The following is a 15,724-nucleotide window of genomic DNA, read 5'->3' on the forward strand; positions in this document are numbered from 1 at the left end:
AAGGTTTATTATTTAAAGAGCAAGCTAGGGCTAAACTCCTTCAAGGTTGCAACCTCCCTTTAGCTGAGTCAATCACTATTAAAATTTGTTTCCGTTATTGTTATTTTATTTGTAATAAAACAATAATTTCCAAATCATTCGTATATACAGGAAATAGGGCTATTAAAACAATTGGATGATTTTATTCCAAACAAATATACTTTTTTACCTAAACCCAGCCAGTGATTCTCTTAAAATGATGTAAAATATTAATTGTATTGTAAAATAATACAATAATTGTATAATAATACAAAATTGACATCGTATGATACAATTATTATTTTTCTGGCCACCGAGATCGTGTGATTTAACACCTTGTGACTTTTTTCTTTGGTGCCACAGCCCAGGATCGATTAAAGACTTCAAAGATGGATTTCGTAGGGCTACCGAGGACATAGGGCATCCACTTTGCAATTCAGTTATAGAAAATTTCATGAAAAGGATATTATCCTGTAAACGTGGTCGTGCTGGTCATTTGCCTGATATTATTTTCCACTATTAACGTCATACCTTTCTCTTTATAATGAAATAAACATCCGATCATTTATATTAAAAAATAGCATTTTTCTTTGAATATCAAAATAATACCTCTTATTGGAAAACCCCAATAAACTATATTTCAATAAAAATACTAGAATATTAAAATTAAAATATAATTAAGTAAATATTCAAAACTTGTCCGTATGGGGTACCTTTATAATAATTTAGGGAGGGTGTTTATACAAAAAACAAAAACATATGTATCCAAAAATTAATCACAAAATTGATCAATTTTTGCGAATGGCGTCATAACTCCATCATATTTGGGCAGCTGCAGTATACAAACAGATTAACAGTGGAGCGCGTAAAGGTTAAAATAGAGATTTCCATCACCCAAAATCATTTTTTTTTTCTTTTATTTAGTAAAAAGGTTATTCAAAAAAAAAATCGTTCGTAATTCTTATCTGAAACCGACATTCCCACAAGTTTTCTGTAGCAGGCATTTATCTGATATATGAACTACAAAAAAAAAAATGAAATAACAAAAAACACTATTAAGAAAGAAATATGACTTTAACTTGTTAGGAGAAGGTGTTTAAAACCTCAGTGTCTGAGCTCAAATACTAGATCTAGGAGAATTTTGCTGAGTGACAGTCCTTCGCCGAATATAAGTCCACTTCGTTCCGGTAACGCAGAACCGACTATCGCGGGAACATTGTTTAAATAGATCGCTTAGTTTTCTGTCAATCGGGGCTAACAGATTTGTAAGCTCAGAAGTGAAGAAAACTCATATAAAATCTAGTCAGGCACTGGAACACCTGATGTTTGCCTTGCTATTTTCAGAGTTGTTTTGTATCTTCAGGAATATCCTACTATCCTAATATCCATACTATGTAATATCTATAACTTTAGCTAGCATTTTTTCAGATTTATATATTATATAAAATGATTTGTTCTTCCTAGAACGGGTTAGAACTGTTTATGCCTCGAAAGCACCTTTGATTGGAACATTGAATCAGTTTAACCAGATTTCAAGTTATATGGCTTTTGATTTATCGTTTTTGCTAAATATAATTAATAATACATCACACAATGAATTTTTTAAATGTTCATATACATAATTGTTAGTCTTGTTCGCTATGTAGTCTGTACGAGACCTTGTATATCTAGATTTTTTAAATGAATATAGGTACTGTATAAAGAAAATAAATTTTTGGAAAATATAAAACCAAAACCAAATGTGTTTTAAAATATTTCTGTTGTACTTTAAATGAAAATATGAAGGTTAGCGATAGCTCTACTGCTTTATAAAAGGCAGTACATTTGTGGCTAGAAATTTGATAATTAAACTTACTGGCTATGAGGCATGCGACATAATTCTTGTTTACAATTAAGATGCTGACGAATTCTAGTATGAAATTGGCAACCCCAAAAATACCCTTGGAGTATTTATCTGACGAAATTGTGCATGAGTTTGCAACTAAAATGTAGTGCATAGCAGTGCATCAAAAAACCATTTCCTATACTAAATTTAAGGAAAACTGCTGTAGCCTCTGTGATTTGATTCAGTTTTATCAGTATTAAATACTTTTTGAAGTAGAAAACTGTGACTTATGCATCATTTAGTTAACAAGTGAAGACGTGATATAAGTAAAAATGTTTAAAATACGTGATTTTCAATATAATTTATTCGCATTTTTGTTATAAATTACTTTTCCATCAAATTATAGTTTTGTGAACTGTAATCAATACCTACGTGTATGTATGTACATATAAATCTTCTTCTTCTTAATTGGCGCTATAACCGCTTACGCGATTTTGGCCGAGTTTAACAAAGCGCGCCAGTCGGTTCTTTCTCGTGCTAACCGGCACCAGTTGAACACACCAAGTGAAGCCAAGTCCTTCTCTATCTGACCTTTCCAACGCAGAGGAGGCCTTCTTCTGCTACCACCAGCTGGTACCGCATCAAATACTTTCAGAGCCGGGGCGTTTGTATCCATTCGGACGACATGACCCAGCCAACGTAGCCGCTGGATCTTTATTCGCTGCGCTCTGTCATCGTTCCATAGCCTGCGATATTCGCCGTTGCCAACGTTCAAAGGTCCAAAAATCTTCCGCAGAATTTTTCTCTCAAACACTCCAAGCGTCGCTTCATGAGATGTTGTCATCGTTCAAGCTTCTGCGCCATACGCGTCGAGAGAGGACTTTACTGCTCAGTTGCCTACTTAGTTCAAAGTAGCACTTGTTGGCAAGAGAGATTCCTATAAAAAAGAATGATATTATTTATATTATATTTTTATTTCAATAATTTGAATATTTTACTTAAAGTTTTGACCCTCTTTTTTCATATTAGATTCTTTTCAAGAATTTTCCAAGCATTTCTGATGCGAATATCTTTTCTTTAATCAAAATAATGTCAGATGTTTTATTTTTTGGTTAATTCTATTTTTTTATAGGAGACCTGAGGATTGATTTTCATGAATTTCTCTCGACTAGATTGTTTTAATTTGTTAGCTTAAAAATGTATTGCTATTTGCTGTAACTTTTAACTTTATGTTAATATTAACTTCTTGTTTTAAAATTATGATTTTGAAGCAACCGCAGCCAATTCGCGGAAGGTCTTCTAAAAACCCCGTTTTGTGTTGTACACCAAATCTTTTTTTAGATCATCTAAAATCGAAGAATAAAAATTATTTCATTACATATGTATAACTGGCACCCTTTTTGGGTGTATCGCCAAGGTCCGCTCCTATTTGAGATACGCGTCTTGCTACAAATGGGGGGCCATAAAATTTTACTCGGCTTGCGAACTGCAGGTGTTTTTTTATGAGAGACTTTTTCCTGGCAGAAATGCGCTCGGAGGTTTGTCATTGTCTGCCGAGAGTGGCCGCTATGAGAAAAAACTTTTTCAATCAATTGGGGTTTTGTGCCTAGTGCTTCGAACCTGTGCACTTCCGAATGGTGGTCACGTACCAATCCCATTCGGCTATGACAGCCGTTCAATATATCCTTGACATAAGTTGTAATTTGTTGGAATATTTAAAAGAAGGAATAATCCGTCAGTTTGGGCTTTTCAAAAATTAAATGTTCGCCGAAAAGTTTGGCCTTCAATTATTTATATAATAGAAAGTACGTATCAGTAAGGAAAATCTGTCGATTAATTTAATGTAATTATATATATTTATATTACTTTATTAAATTATATACTTATAAAGTATATATTCCTCTGCACACCAACTTGAGGATTATAGTTTTCAGAAAAAAGCTTCAAAACCACTTTACGCCAAATTATATTTATTTTTCAACTCTCCAACTTTACCTCTCTGCCACAGATTTTACATTTTGTAGAGTTGGGCTTTGCAAGTGAGTTGTGTGTGCTAACATTCGGCCTTCGATAAATGAATCAGGCGGAATTTCTTGATCTGCTGGTGCATTTTTAATTTTTCGGCATTAAAGCTATGATACATGCCTTGTTTATGGCTCGTTTTAAAAAACATTCAATAGGCAGTTCTTCCGCAACGCAGTTCTTCTAAAACACATCTCTTTTCGGTATATGAAAATCATATGAAATTTTTTTTTGTATCTCATATTCGTAATAATTAGTGAGATCTTTTTTTTTCTCCTAGAATTATTTCTTTTTCGAATACCTTTGAAACTACAGAGAGAGTTTGTGAATATCTTACATGGAGTTAGTGTGACGTCAGCGAGCATTAATAATAATATTATTTGGATTATGTGCAGCTATTGGTACTCTGCAATTCAGATGAAGAATAATTTCTTGGTCGTTTTTAATTATTTTCTTTTTTATTTCAATAATAATTTTTTGTCAAATCTAATTTCATCGGAGTTTAATTACATCATACTAAAAAAATTTTCACCAAACATCGCCTAATTTCTCTTTAAAAAAAACTGCCACACTGACTGTTAAAACCGAATAAGCAGCCGTAACAAATTCAAATATAAATTTTATGTCAACCATCTAGAGACTAGTGAGGAGATGAAACATAAGATCACCGCAGTTGCAAGATGCACTCGCGGAAAATTGGGTTAACAGAATGGACTATTGTAAAGCCAGCCATCTTTAACGGCAATGTTTTTGCTTTCCAATAGAAAAAAAGTAGTAAAAAATGTTCATCCATCTAGCTCCGATGTGTGACATGTCCCACATAAGTAGATGCGCTAGACTACACAATTGGGACAGTTCAATCAATCTTCTACTATATTACCACTTTAGTTCTGAAAATTTCCATGGTTGCCTAGAAATAGGGAATATTTTCTTCTTTTTTTTTGCAGTTCCCGAAAAACACGAAAACCAGCTACTCGCTTTAGAAACTTTGTTTAAAATTATTATTTACTACTTAAGTAAATAATTATGCACCCAAAGGTCGCGTCATCTCACCGCGTGTACACTTTTCTCGAACAATCATTTTTCATAAGAAATTTACTTTTTGTAAAGTAACTAATTAGTCAAATATATGTAGCTCTGGTAGATGTAAGTATGCAAAACTATTTGCTACACTTCTTTTGTGCTGAAAAAATCTACACGAAGTAAAATCCCAGTATTGTACGAAAAACCAACAAAAAAGCTACACAATGACAAAACAGAAACACATTAAAATGTCATTCAAATTATGATTGCTCAGTATGACTTTAAAGCTACACACAGATACACATTCACACATATATAAATCTACATCTGAGTACTTGACACCGCCATGCTGGGTTTGCTCTGTTGGACCCTGCACCTAATTATGGACGAAGTGACACTAGCATAATTTATCTGTTGCCTTTTTATTATCTACACAGACACCCCCTGTGCAATTTCTGTCGAATGGCAAAGAAAAGGAAATCAAATAAAAAAAGAAAAACTAAAATGCAAGTGAAATATGTAAAACGAATAGCCAAAAGTTTTGAATGACTTCAAGTATGCCTTTTCACCTGTCTATCTGTACGTACCATTGACCAACACGCACGAGTGTGAAGGCACGCGTAACCAGGTGCGGGTGACATTGTTTACTTTCATTATTTATTTTTATATAATATAAGTGTGTATAAACTTATTATTTTTTTACTTCTTTTAGTGTAGTGGCGCAAGGTAAAAATTATTATTTTTTCATTGCAATTCTCCGACTTGTGATGTCAAAGTAATTGAAATTAACTATGAACACTACAGTGAACCCAGGGGACATCATGCATCGCAACCATGGTGACGTACTTGACACCTCAATTGAATGTGTGTAATAAAAAGGAAATTGTAAAACTTTGAGAGATTTGTTTTCTACATATCACGCGGACAGCATGGAGTGTTGGGCGGCACGATTTCCAAAGTTTGTGTGTTTTTTGTGTTTTGCGTTTTAGTAGGAATGCCCGCAGTGCGTGAATGAGGTGTCGTGTATGGTAATATTGTAATGGACATGGTAAATATGCTTTTAAAGCAGTGAATAAGATATTACATTTAATTATGTGAAGTAATATTCCCTTTCAGCTCAATAAATGGCTTATGTATGCGTATCGTACAAAACCTTTTGTGAAATTGTACTTGAATTTAAAAAAAAATCCATAAACTCGAAATATGTAATGTGGTACGCATTATATACACTTGTGCTCAAATTAATAAGAACGCGACGAATTGCTAAGTTTTACAATTTTTTTTGTTTTTGTAATTAATTTGTTTTTCATGCTTTTTATAAAAGTGTAACACATTCTACAATAAACTACTTTGTGTAAAATTTTCAAATATTTTACAAATTTTAAAACGTTTTATTAGAATTTTCAACTTATTAATCAAAATCTTTATATAACAAAATGCAAGTTAAAGTCGCTCAAAAATCGTGTTAATTTTTACTATTTTGTTTTTTTGGATACGATGTTGAGAGTTTTCTTTCATATAACGCACATATTCGAAAGTCTTTTACATGGAAGAAAATGGTCGAAACCTCAGCAAAAACATTTCCAAAACTCAACGGGAGTTTTGTGCTACTTGTAACTTGCACTCAAGTTAAAACTGCATACCCAGGATTTTTCTAAAAATTTAATGAAAATGTAAATTTTTTTAAATTTATTAAAATTTTGCGAATTTTGTACAAAGTTTAAAGCTTTGAATTATATAGTTTTTGTTGTAACACTTTTATAAAAATATAAAAAAATTGCATACAAAAAAGTTCAAACTTAGTAACAGTACATACATATTTTGAATTTATTGATTTTTTTCTTTCAAGCACAATTTAGCAAAAGGTATATTAGCGAAGTCAAAAATAATTCGATAATAGTAAGTCTGAAAATTACCGATACGAAAAAGATATTGCAATTGTTTTCCAAATAAAATAGAATAGTCTGATGAGTAAATTTCTGTAGTAATAGCTGATTAATTTGTTTCTGCGTATATAAAAGTCACTGGTACACTTTGACATTAGGAAATGATGATATTTGGATAATCTAAACAGGCTGGTTGGGAAACAAAAAGAAGTCACCGAGAGCCAGGTTGGGCGATTGGGCCGCGTTCAAACGAAATTCGTAACGCAATTCAAGCAATGCACCCTCAACAGCTTCTAATTCATATCTTGGTATGTCGTTCCTGCAAGCTTCAACTGTTCTTCCATCCAATTTGTAAAGGGCCTATGAGTATATATATTCTCGAAAAGTCAAGAATGATTTCAAAACCATATATTTTAAATAATTTTTAAAGTGATCCCGAAAAAACTAGATTATATTACATACAACTTTCTATAGTAGGTTAGATAAAAAATGTTGTTAAATATCACCAACAAATTATTAAAACTCTTAAAAAACATTTGAAACAACACAATAACATATTTTTAGGCCAAAAATAAAATTTTTTTCATATAATAACATTCTTCCCACTTGAAAAACGTTGAATGGTCTCAATTTAATCATCCATACATCCTTATAAATCCTGATTGTAAAAAATCCTTTTTCCCAACTTCCTTTTCCAAACACCAGATCACAACTTTCATACGTCTGAGACACGGTCATACTAAACTAATACACGAACATCTCTTCGACTCTCCTTCCCGGACTTGTAAGTTTTGTGGAGGGCATCTCTCAATCGTACACATCCTAGACCTAAACACCAACCACCAAACGGACTACTGCATTTGGAACTATGGTACCATCCACTCTATTAAATAATGTTACTTTTGACAATGTGATAAAATATACAATTATATGAAATGTATTAATAGAACAGACCATACTTACATAAATTGTACAGTTAGAAATAATTCATTTTGTAATCGTCATTAAGCACTGAAGGCCCTACTAGCCAGTGTGCTAATTAAGTTAGTGTTATATTGTATATATCTCCTGTAAATAATAATAATAATAATGCATTAATATTTTTTTTTTATGATAAAAACTTGTTCGAGATAAAAAATTTTGATTTTTTTTTTGCTGCTGATACAGCATATGGTATTGTTTAGACAATTGTGTGAGAAAATTAAAAGAGATCTACTCGTTCAGTTTGTTAACATACCAAATCTACGGAAAAGTGCATTTGCACGTGAATTCAAGAGTGATTTTCAAAGCGTTGTCCGTATGGGTTAATATTACTTAAAAAATTCGGACGACATGGCCCAGCCAACGTAGCCGCTGGATCTTTATTCACTGCGCTATGTCTATGTCGTCGTAAAACTCATACAGCTCACCGTTCCATCGCCTGCGATACTCGCAGTTGCCAACGTGGAAAGGTCCAAAAATCGTCCGCAGAATCTTTCTCTCAAACATTCCAAGCGTTGCTTCATCGGATGATGTCCATACGATAGATCGGGCATGATGAGAATCTTGTAGAGTGTTAGTTTGGTCGTCGAGAGAGGACTTTACTACTCATTTGCCTACTTAGTCCAAAGTAGCACTTTTTGGCAAGAGAGATTCTACGTTGGATAAATAAATATATAGTATGTTTCATTTTTTTGGCTATAGAACAAAGAGATAAAAAATATTTACTTTGACCATCCTAATGTAAAGTCACAATTTTTTCAATCGACAAACACATAAATTTTCTGAAACCTATGGTAGGTGGGACCAACTCTAATGCTTTTAAAATTATTTTCACATAACCTTTACTGTTTTCCTTATTTTCTTGTCGTTTTTATTTATTTCATGTTGGTACTTTAGATGCCTTAACAAGTACATATTAAGTTGTTAATTCAATTGTCATACTAATTACTTTATAAAAGCATATATGTATGTACCAATGCTCGTACGTATCTTGTATTTGTATGCGTGCACATCTATACCGAAGCCAATGAAGTCATACTCTGGTAAGCATTCGGCTTACAACTCTGGATCTTCAGCAAGCAATGCGTACTGCTACACTTTACCTTCTTTTGATTGTGCAGCCCACATGAACATTTTCACCAAAGTGCTAGCTGTCAACGCAAACATTAGCAGTAACTAAATTAGCGAATAATTAAGCACAGGGTAGTCCACATGCTGTTATATTCTAAAAAAATTGGGCCAAATTCAATTTATTTATTGGACAGAAAAAGACGTTTCCATTATTCATGGAATACACTTCATTCATGGTTCTACCACTTAAGTGGCTCAGACAATATTCACATAGAGAGTCGGTATCACTACTGCTAATGTCAATCCTTAACCATATCTCACAAAAAGCGTCTAATTAGTCAAATTGCTGGTTCCTTTATGAACATATCTTCAATTTTGGGCCATAAAAAATCAGTAATCACGACTCTGCAATGTTCACCGTTACTGAGATTGTATCTATGGCAGCACTTTCGAACGAAAAGTTGGCCCATAAAGCCACCACTACAAAAACCTGATTATCAAAAATCTGATAATCTCCAAGCCACAAAAATAATCAAATTTTGGTCTACCCTGTAGAACTTAAAGATTACAATGATGGATGCGGTAGTTGGTACGAAGAAAAAGTAAAGTAATTAGAGCTCCGCGTCATAAAAGGAGATTAAGAATACTTGTACTCACACTCATGCGCATAAAAATGCCCTCTAAGGAAAGGTCAAATCTTAAACTTCTGGCATGCATCGAGACCTTAGAACACCGCTTAAACCATGTTGGATAGTAATAATATTGAAACCACCATCTGATACCATCTGGAACTCCAAAGGGGTAGACTCTAACTAGATATTGAAGGGAGTACTAGAAATTATCCACGTGGCCGAACTGATTTTGATGAAACATGGAGAAGTGTGAAAAGAAGAAATATATCTCAGCTTGCATTCCATAGATCGCCAGGTCAAAGTAGTTAAATACTGCTGTGAATTTTATTCAAATTAAGACACACGCCTTTCTAGCAACTCTGGGAACCAGTGACTAGTATCAGATCTTCTGTATGATTTTGATAATCTGATTTTCATAGACTGATCTAATTGTGTCAAGCGATTTTGATCCATGATAGATGGGTTCGGGTTCAAAACCCATCATGGATATGAAGTATCAAATTATAAAGAACTTTCTTTATAATGGTGGACGCCTTTTGGCAAGCAACGGCATACCTCGAAGTGAATTTCTACCATGAAGAAACTTCTCATAAACACCATCTGCGGTTCTAAGTCGGTACAAAACTGTACGTTCCTTCATTTGCTCGAAAATTATATACTATGCCTTAAATAACCATAGCACGGGACTTATTGACACGTTTTTATGATTTAAGATGCAAATCTTATTTAATTTTTATAATATTTCAATGAAAATATACTTCACTTTCCAACAAAAACCATAAAAATTTATGTTTCGCACTTTGTGCATATTTAAAAAAAAATCGACAAAATTTCACACTTTTTAATCAGAGTCTTGAGAAAAATTCGCATATAGCTCATTAAATTCAAATGAAGTGAAATTTTGAAGTAGCTTAAAAATCAGCTTAATTTAAAAAAATGTATTTATGATGGTTTTGGGCATGAAAAAATGTCGGCCATTCTACAGAGAATCGAATTTAGTTTCTCGCAGTTCTTGTCATCTTTATTCTCGCAACCGCGCTCTCAAAGCCCTCTTATTCTCTTACCTGACTCCTTCTCTTGTCGGCCTGATTATACAGTAAAATTACCCCCCAACCGCTGCTGAAAATTTCTTATTCTCGATAAAGCAAATTTATTTTTAGTCTTCCGATGAAATAGCTTTTAATTCCAATTGTCATTTGTTACTTGTCACATGTCAACTGTCAACTCTCATATTTGCGCTGCGTATAATCATCAAAGACAAGACGCAAGAAACGCGTCAGGAAATAACAATAACTTTTTCAAGTCCCTAATGGGTCGCTTGCGCACAGAGTAAGCATGCCATAAGCCAAACTCAGTTGTCTTAGAACTCTTCATTTTTTTCATCCGAAATTTTAAACACTTTGTGTTTTGCTTATATTCGCCACTTTTTCCTCTAATGTCTCTTATTTTTTTCTACTTTTTTTTGTTTTGGTATTTTAAGCTACTTAACACACCAAGCTAGCTAATAAGCAACTAGTTTAGCGATTTGACTATGCTTTTGTTTTCATTTCTTCATTGTTTTTATTGCCATTTTATTGTTTAGATGGCACACGAAAGCAAATATACAACAACACTAGCTTCCAAATTCTCGCTAACACATTATAACACCCCGAGGAAAGTATTATACATCACATATATTAGTGTTGGTATGTCAATGCAGAGCTTATTGGTGGTATTCCGAAGCTATCAGTAGCGTGAGGTGTCAGTAGCCATCAACACCATCAGCAACGAAGTTGATGGCGACGATGATTCTCGTAGCGACGAGTCGTCAGTACAAAAATATTTCTAATACTTATGTGTGATTGTGGATGTTGTGTGCAGCTGACTTACTTATTTACTGATTTGCTTACACAAAAAATAGGTGACTAAGGAAAATGAAATTGTGCGCTTCTTTAACACCAAACTTTTTAACCATAACTCACTTCTCTAATATCTCCAAGAAATTATAAATTGTATATATTTGTGTATATATGTGTGTGCTAATGGTGTTATGTTGTGTGCTTGTATGTGCAATTGTATTTTTCGTGTTCGTTTAGGCCTGCTGCTCGAATGTTTTGACTTTTCTACGCCACTGCCATAAAGCGAAAGTGGTACCAACACAATAACGTTGATGGGCATAAGCAAAATTACAAAAAGAAACATTAGGAAATACATATCAATGCTTAGGTAAAACAGCTACAACAAAAAATAGCAATAAAATACGAGTCAAACAAAAACAACAATAATCCAAAACAAACGTTAGTAGTATAAATAATGGTGCGATACAAATAACAAAAAAGGCTAACCGTTTTTTCACATAAAAATTGAAATCTTATATCTTAGTGATTAAAATATGTAGGTATGTATGAATATATATGTATGCAAATAGTTTTGTAGTTACCTAAAAATTCCCATTCAGAAGAGAGAAGTATTGAAAGAAGCGATTAAGAGCTATCAGCTTCTACGGGGCTTTTAGCCATCCGACCATCTAGCATTCAGCCATTGACTCAACAATTCACCAGCCAAGCATTCAGCAACTGTATCGAAAAAGTGTGTTTTTTTTCAAAAGCTAAAGCCAAAGAATCCAAGAATCTATGTCAACCGTTGTTTGTCTTTGTTTGTAAGGTTTTTATGAACTTTTCTATTTTATTTTTATTTTTTGTAAAGCATGTATCTACTCATAGCTTGTCCATTAATTCACATAAAGTAGAGTAACTAAATATTTATAGCAATATACAATACAATACCTATATATATGTTTCTGTATTTAAAGAAAATTATAGAAAGCCAGCAGTGAAAAATATTTAGTTCTCTGATCTGCATAGTATAGCAATTTGGAAGCAAACACATGCATACTTTTAAAGCTAATAGTTATTTGAGAAAATGCATATCAGTTGTAGGCTTCTTCCAACAAAATGAATATTTCAAAACTTTCAGAAATTTGTAAAAATATTGTTATGAAGATGAACACACAATTAAAAGCAAACACAAGAATTCCCTGCATTTTATATTAATTTGCCTGTATTTCGGTTAATAGCTTTCTTTAATTTTTGTTACTTTTTTCTGTATTTTCAGGCTGATCTTATACATGAATTGCGACCCAGATCCATGGATGGTGTCATTGACTCATCATCTGGGTCATTAAATGGTGACACGACCAGCTCAAGTCCAGATAGTGGAAGTCATCTACAAAATCAGCAGGTAAACTACTAAAATGGAAATATGTAGAATAAAATATTAGGTCAATTAAGAAGTGCTGACAATTTTTCCTTTCTATTTCGAAGATGAAATTGAAATAGTTGAGTACCTTAGATAAAATATGAGTTGTTCGATAACTTTTGTTCCACTGAGTGAACTCTTGTCTCTATCTATAACAAAAGCCATAGCCGCAGTTTCACAAGCCTCTCTTAAGGCCAATTTTGTACCATCATGAAAAGTTGCAATGCTCGAAAAGCTGAGAGTTCCGTCGTGCCAGATATAGACTATACAACGAAATGCGAAAGTACCTCGCATACACGCTTTCAGAGCTTATTTAAAAATCTGTGCGGTCAAGCGCTTCTTTCCTTTTTGCCAATTTCGACTCCTTCTGGTTGATAACCTGCTTCAATCTGATGCGATGTTGAAAGTAGAGATTTAAATTGAGTGCTTGGCGTGATGGAAACAGCTCATAGCATAGTCCCCTTTGCAGTTTATCCGAACTTGGCTATCATTTGCGTCGTCTTACCGTAATTTCACCACGATTTTTGATGTTGTTGTTCTCGTTTTTCCTCGTCATTAAGATCGGCTTCGAAGGTTGTCTTTATTTCATTTAAGTAAAGATTTGAAGGCGTTGATTCGGTGCAAAGGTTCTTTCGCCGCAATTCATAAAGCACACATTTAACGAGCTTCTTCTTGAGACCAGTCTTATGTGAATAGTTCCAAACGGTTTTCTGTATAATCTTCAATCCATGAGCCGATAAGTGCTAGGTGCCAGTCCGATTTTACGATTTCCATAATTTTATCGACATTTTCGACGATTAGCCGAACAAAGCATGCCTCATGTTTGACGTCTAAGTACATTACCAGAGTGGTATTTCATTTGATATTGTATTGAGCTCATCAAAACACAAATTCTTTTGTCGCCTGCTCCGTAACACATACAATGCTAACTTGTTTATCTTCGTTTTAGAAATCTGTAACACATACCTTTTTTTAACATAAAGTCATCTTTAAGCCTCTGTATAGTACATGGTATTAGGCTGCTGAATGAGGCTTTAAATTTAAAATCCCTACCTTACCGTTGAGCGTATAAGCGCGGAGGGGATCGCGTCAGTGGACGGTTGAACAACGCGCGCTCGTAATAGAATACTGATGATTCAAGGCCCATGATTCGTGCGCAACTGCTCGTCGTAGATTTTGTTAACGGTACAATATGCGACGTTTACATGATGCCCCAAGTGAAGATTTGATTAATTCATAGGCGCGAAGGTTCCGGCAACAGCTCACGGCCAGGGCCCATATAGACGTTGAAAACAAATGAAAATATTGAACTCGTCGCTTCGAGTTTGCATGATAACCTCCATCAGTCCGTGTGCAAGAGAGCAGCTGCCTTGAGACTTCCAAAAACTATTATACATGAAATATTTAGGAAGGATCTCTGACTTCACTCCTTTAAAATTCAAATCGATCAAGCGCTTAAGCCTAACGTTTACAATTTGCGTAAATACCGTCTGTGTCAGAAAACAGGAACCGCGAAGATTCATGAAGTATAAAAGATATATATTTCAAAATTTTTTTTTACATGAAAATATGTAAGAAACTATGAGTCGCAATTACTAAATAATCCGTGTAGTCTCCATCGGGGTTGCAATTCTTTGAGTATCGCCTGGCATCTTCTCAGCATGCTTTAAACCAGCTTCACTGCGTAACTTGTCGACAAAGAGGACCAGATTTTGCGAGCTTGACGCACGAGTTGCTTTAAATCAAGGACTGCCTTTCCGTCAAGATGCGTTTTCATAAATTCAATGGGGTTGGCGTCTGGGGTCTGGGAAGGCCAGACCATTACTGTGACGCCACTTTCTTGTCTTGTTGTTTCTCAATGTGTTTTTCTGAGAGCAGTGATTTTGATGATGTAGGACGGTAGGATATGTTCGCCTCCTTCAGTCGACGTTCGATGATGTTGATACTCACATCTATTCTCTTTTTTTTGGACGTGCTTGTCGTAGTCACAGGCTTCAAACCGCGCTCTTCAGTAAACACACATGGTTTTAGTGAGACAGCGCCACGTCGTACACGGCCAGAGAGCCCATGGTCATACAGTGTGATTTCGTCCCTAATAAATTGATAAGCCGTTTCGGTAACATATGGCCAGTCAGAGGATACTTTTCCTCAAAAGTCTATAAAATAAACCCAGTGAGCTCCTCAGCATTAATATAAAATATACATACAATAGTTCGCGAGGTCAATGGCATCGCAGCATCACTTCTCTAGCGAGGGACACGGAGTACTTTTATCATTAGTAATTCTTTTTTATTTTAGCCCTTATTCCCTAATCTGCCAACGGTCACCTTCTATGATCCTATGCAATGTACCTCACTGAAGGTACCTACCAGAACTTTTTACTTCACCTGAAGCTGAAGCCACACAGCTTTTAAATGTCTCCGAAAAATACCTTCGAACTTCATTACTCGTAAATCATAAATTCATTGTCACATGATTGGCGTGTGACAGCCCAAACCATTGTTCATTAGTGTTTATTGAAATTATTATTTTTAATAATTTTTTTTTTTTTCAAAATATGCAAGTTACAGTACATATTTTCATTTTGACTTATTTCTGGCTTTTTAGACTTTTTAGACTTTTAGACTTATAGAATTTCATGACAAATTTTTTGTGGTACATTTTAACCAGCTAGGACCATCTGTTAAGAGTATTTTCTTTGCCGCAAGACACCAAATCAGAAGAATAGAATACCATTCTATTGAGGAGTTAGACCGTTTAAATGCTTTCTTTTGTTTTTTTATATCGAACTCCTGAACACTTCATGTATCTAAAATGTAATTGTCACATAGTTTCCCATGCCAATTTATACAATAAGAATGTGCAAAAAGCCGATTGCCAAGAAGATCTGCAAGAAGTGGGATCACCCTAAAAACAAATTCAGGACTTAACTTTCAAACCGTCAATACACGTAAACCTTTTTCTTTCTTTTTTTTCTGGTTCTCTTTACCAGACTCGATTGCCGGACCCTCGTTATATTTGGCTAAAGA

General features: G+C 34.2%; 1 protein-coding gene across 5 annotated transcripts in view; it reads left to right on the plus strand.

Moving 5' to 3' along the window:
• Positions 1-15,724, plus strand: part of LOC129246350 (guanine nucleotide exchange factor DBS) — a 238,453-nt gene that overhangs the window by 200,943 nt on the left and 21,786 nt on the right. For all 5 annotated transcript variants that reach the window (XR_008582459.1, XM_054885104.1, XM_054885105.1 and 2 more), the window contains one exon: positions 12,552-12,677. Coding sequence is in view for 4 of the 5 variants with exons in the window: in XM_054885104.1 (XP_054741079.1) it covers positions 12,552-12,677 (126 nt within the window). In the remaining variant the exon portion in view is untranslated. The remainder of the gene's footprint in view (positions 1-12,551; positions 12,678-15,724) is intronic.

The sequence above is a fragment of the Anastrepha obliqua genome, chromosome 4 (assembly GCF_027943255.1).
Source record: "Anastrepha obliqua isolate idAnaObli1 chromosome 4, idAnaObli1_1.0, whole genome shotgun sequence".
Lineage (NCBI taxonomy): Eukaryota > Metazoa > Arthropoda > Insecta > Diptera > Tephritidae > Anastrepha > Anastrepha obliqua.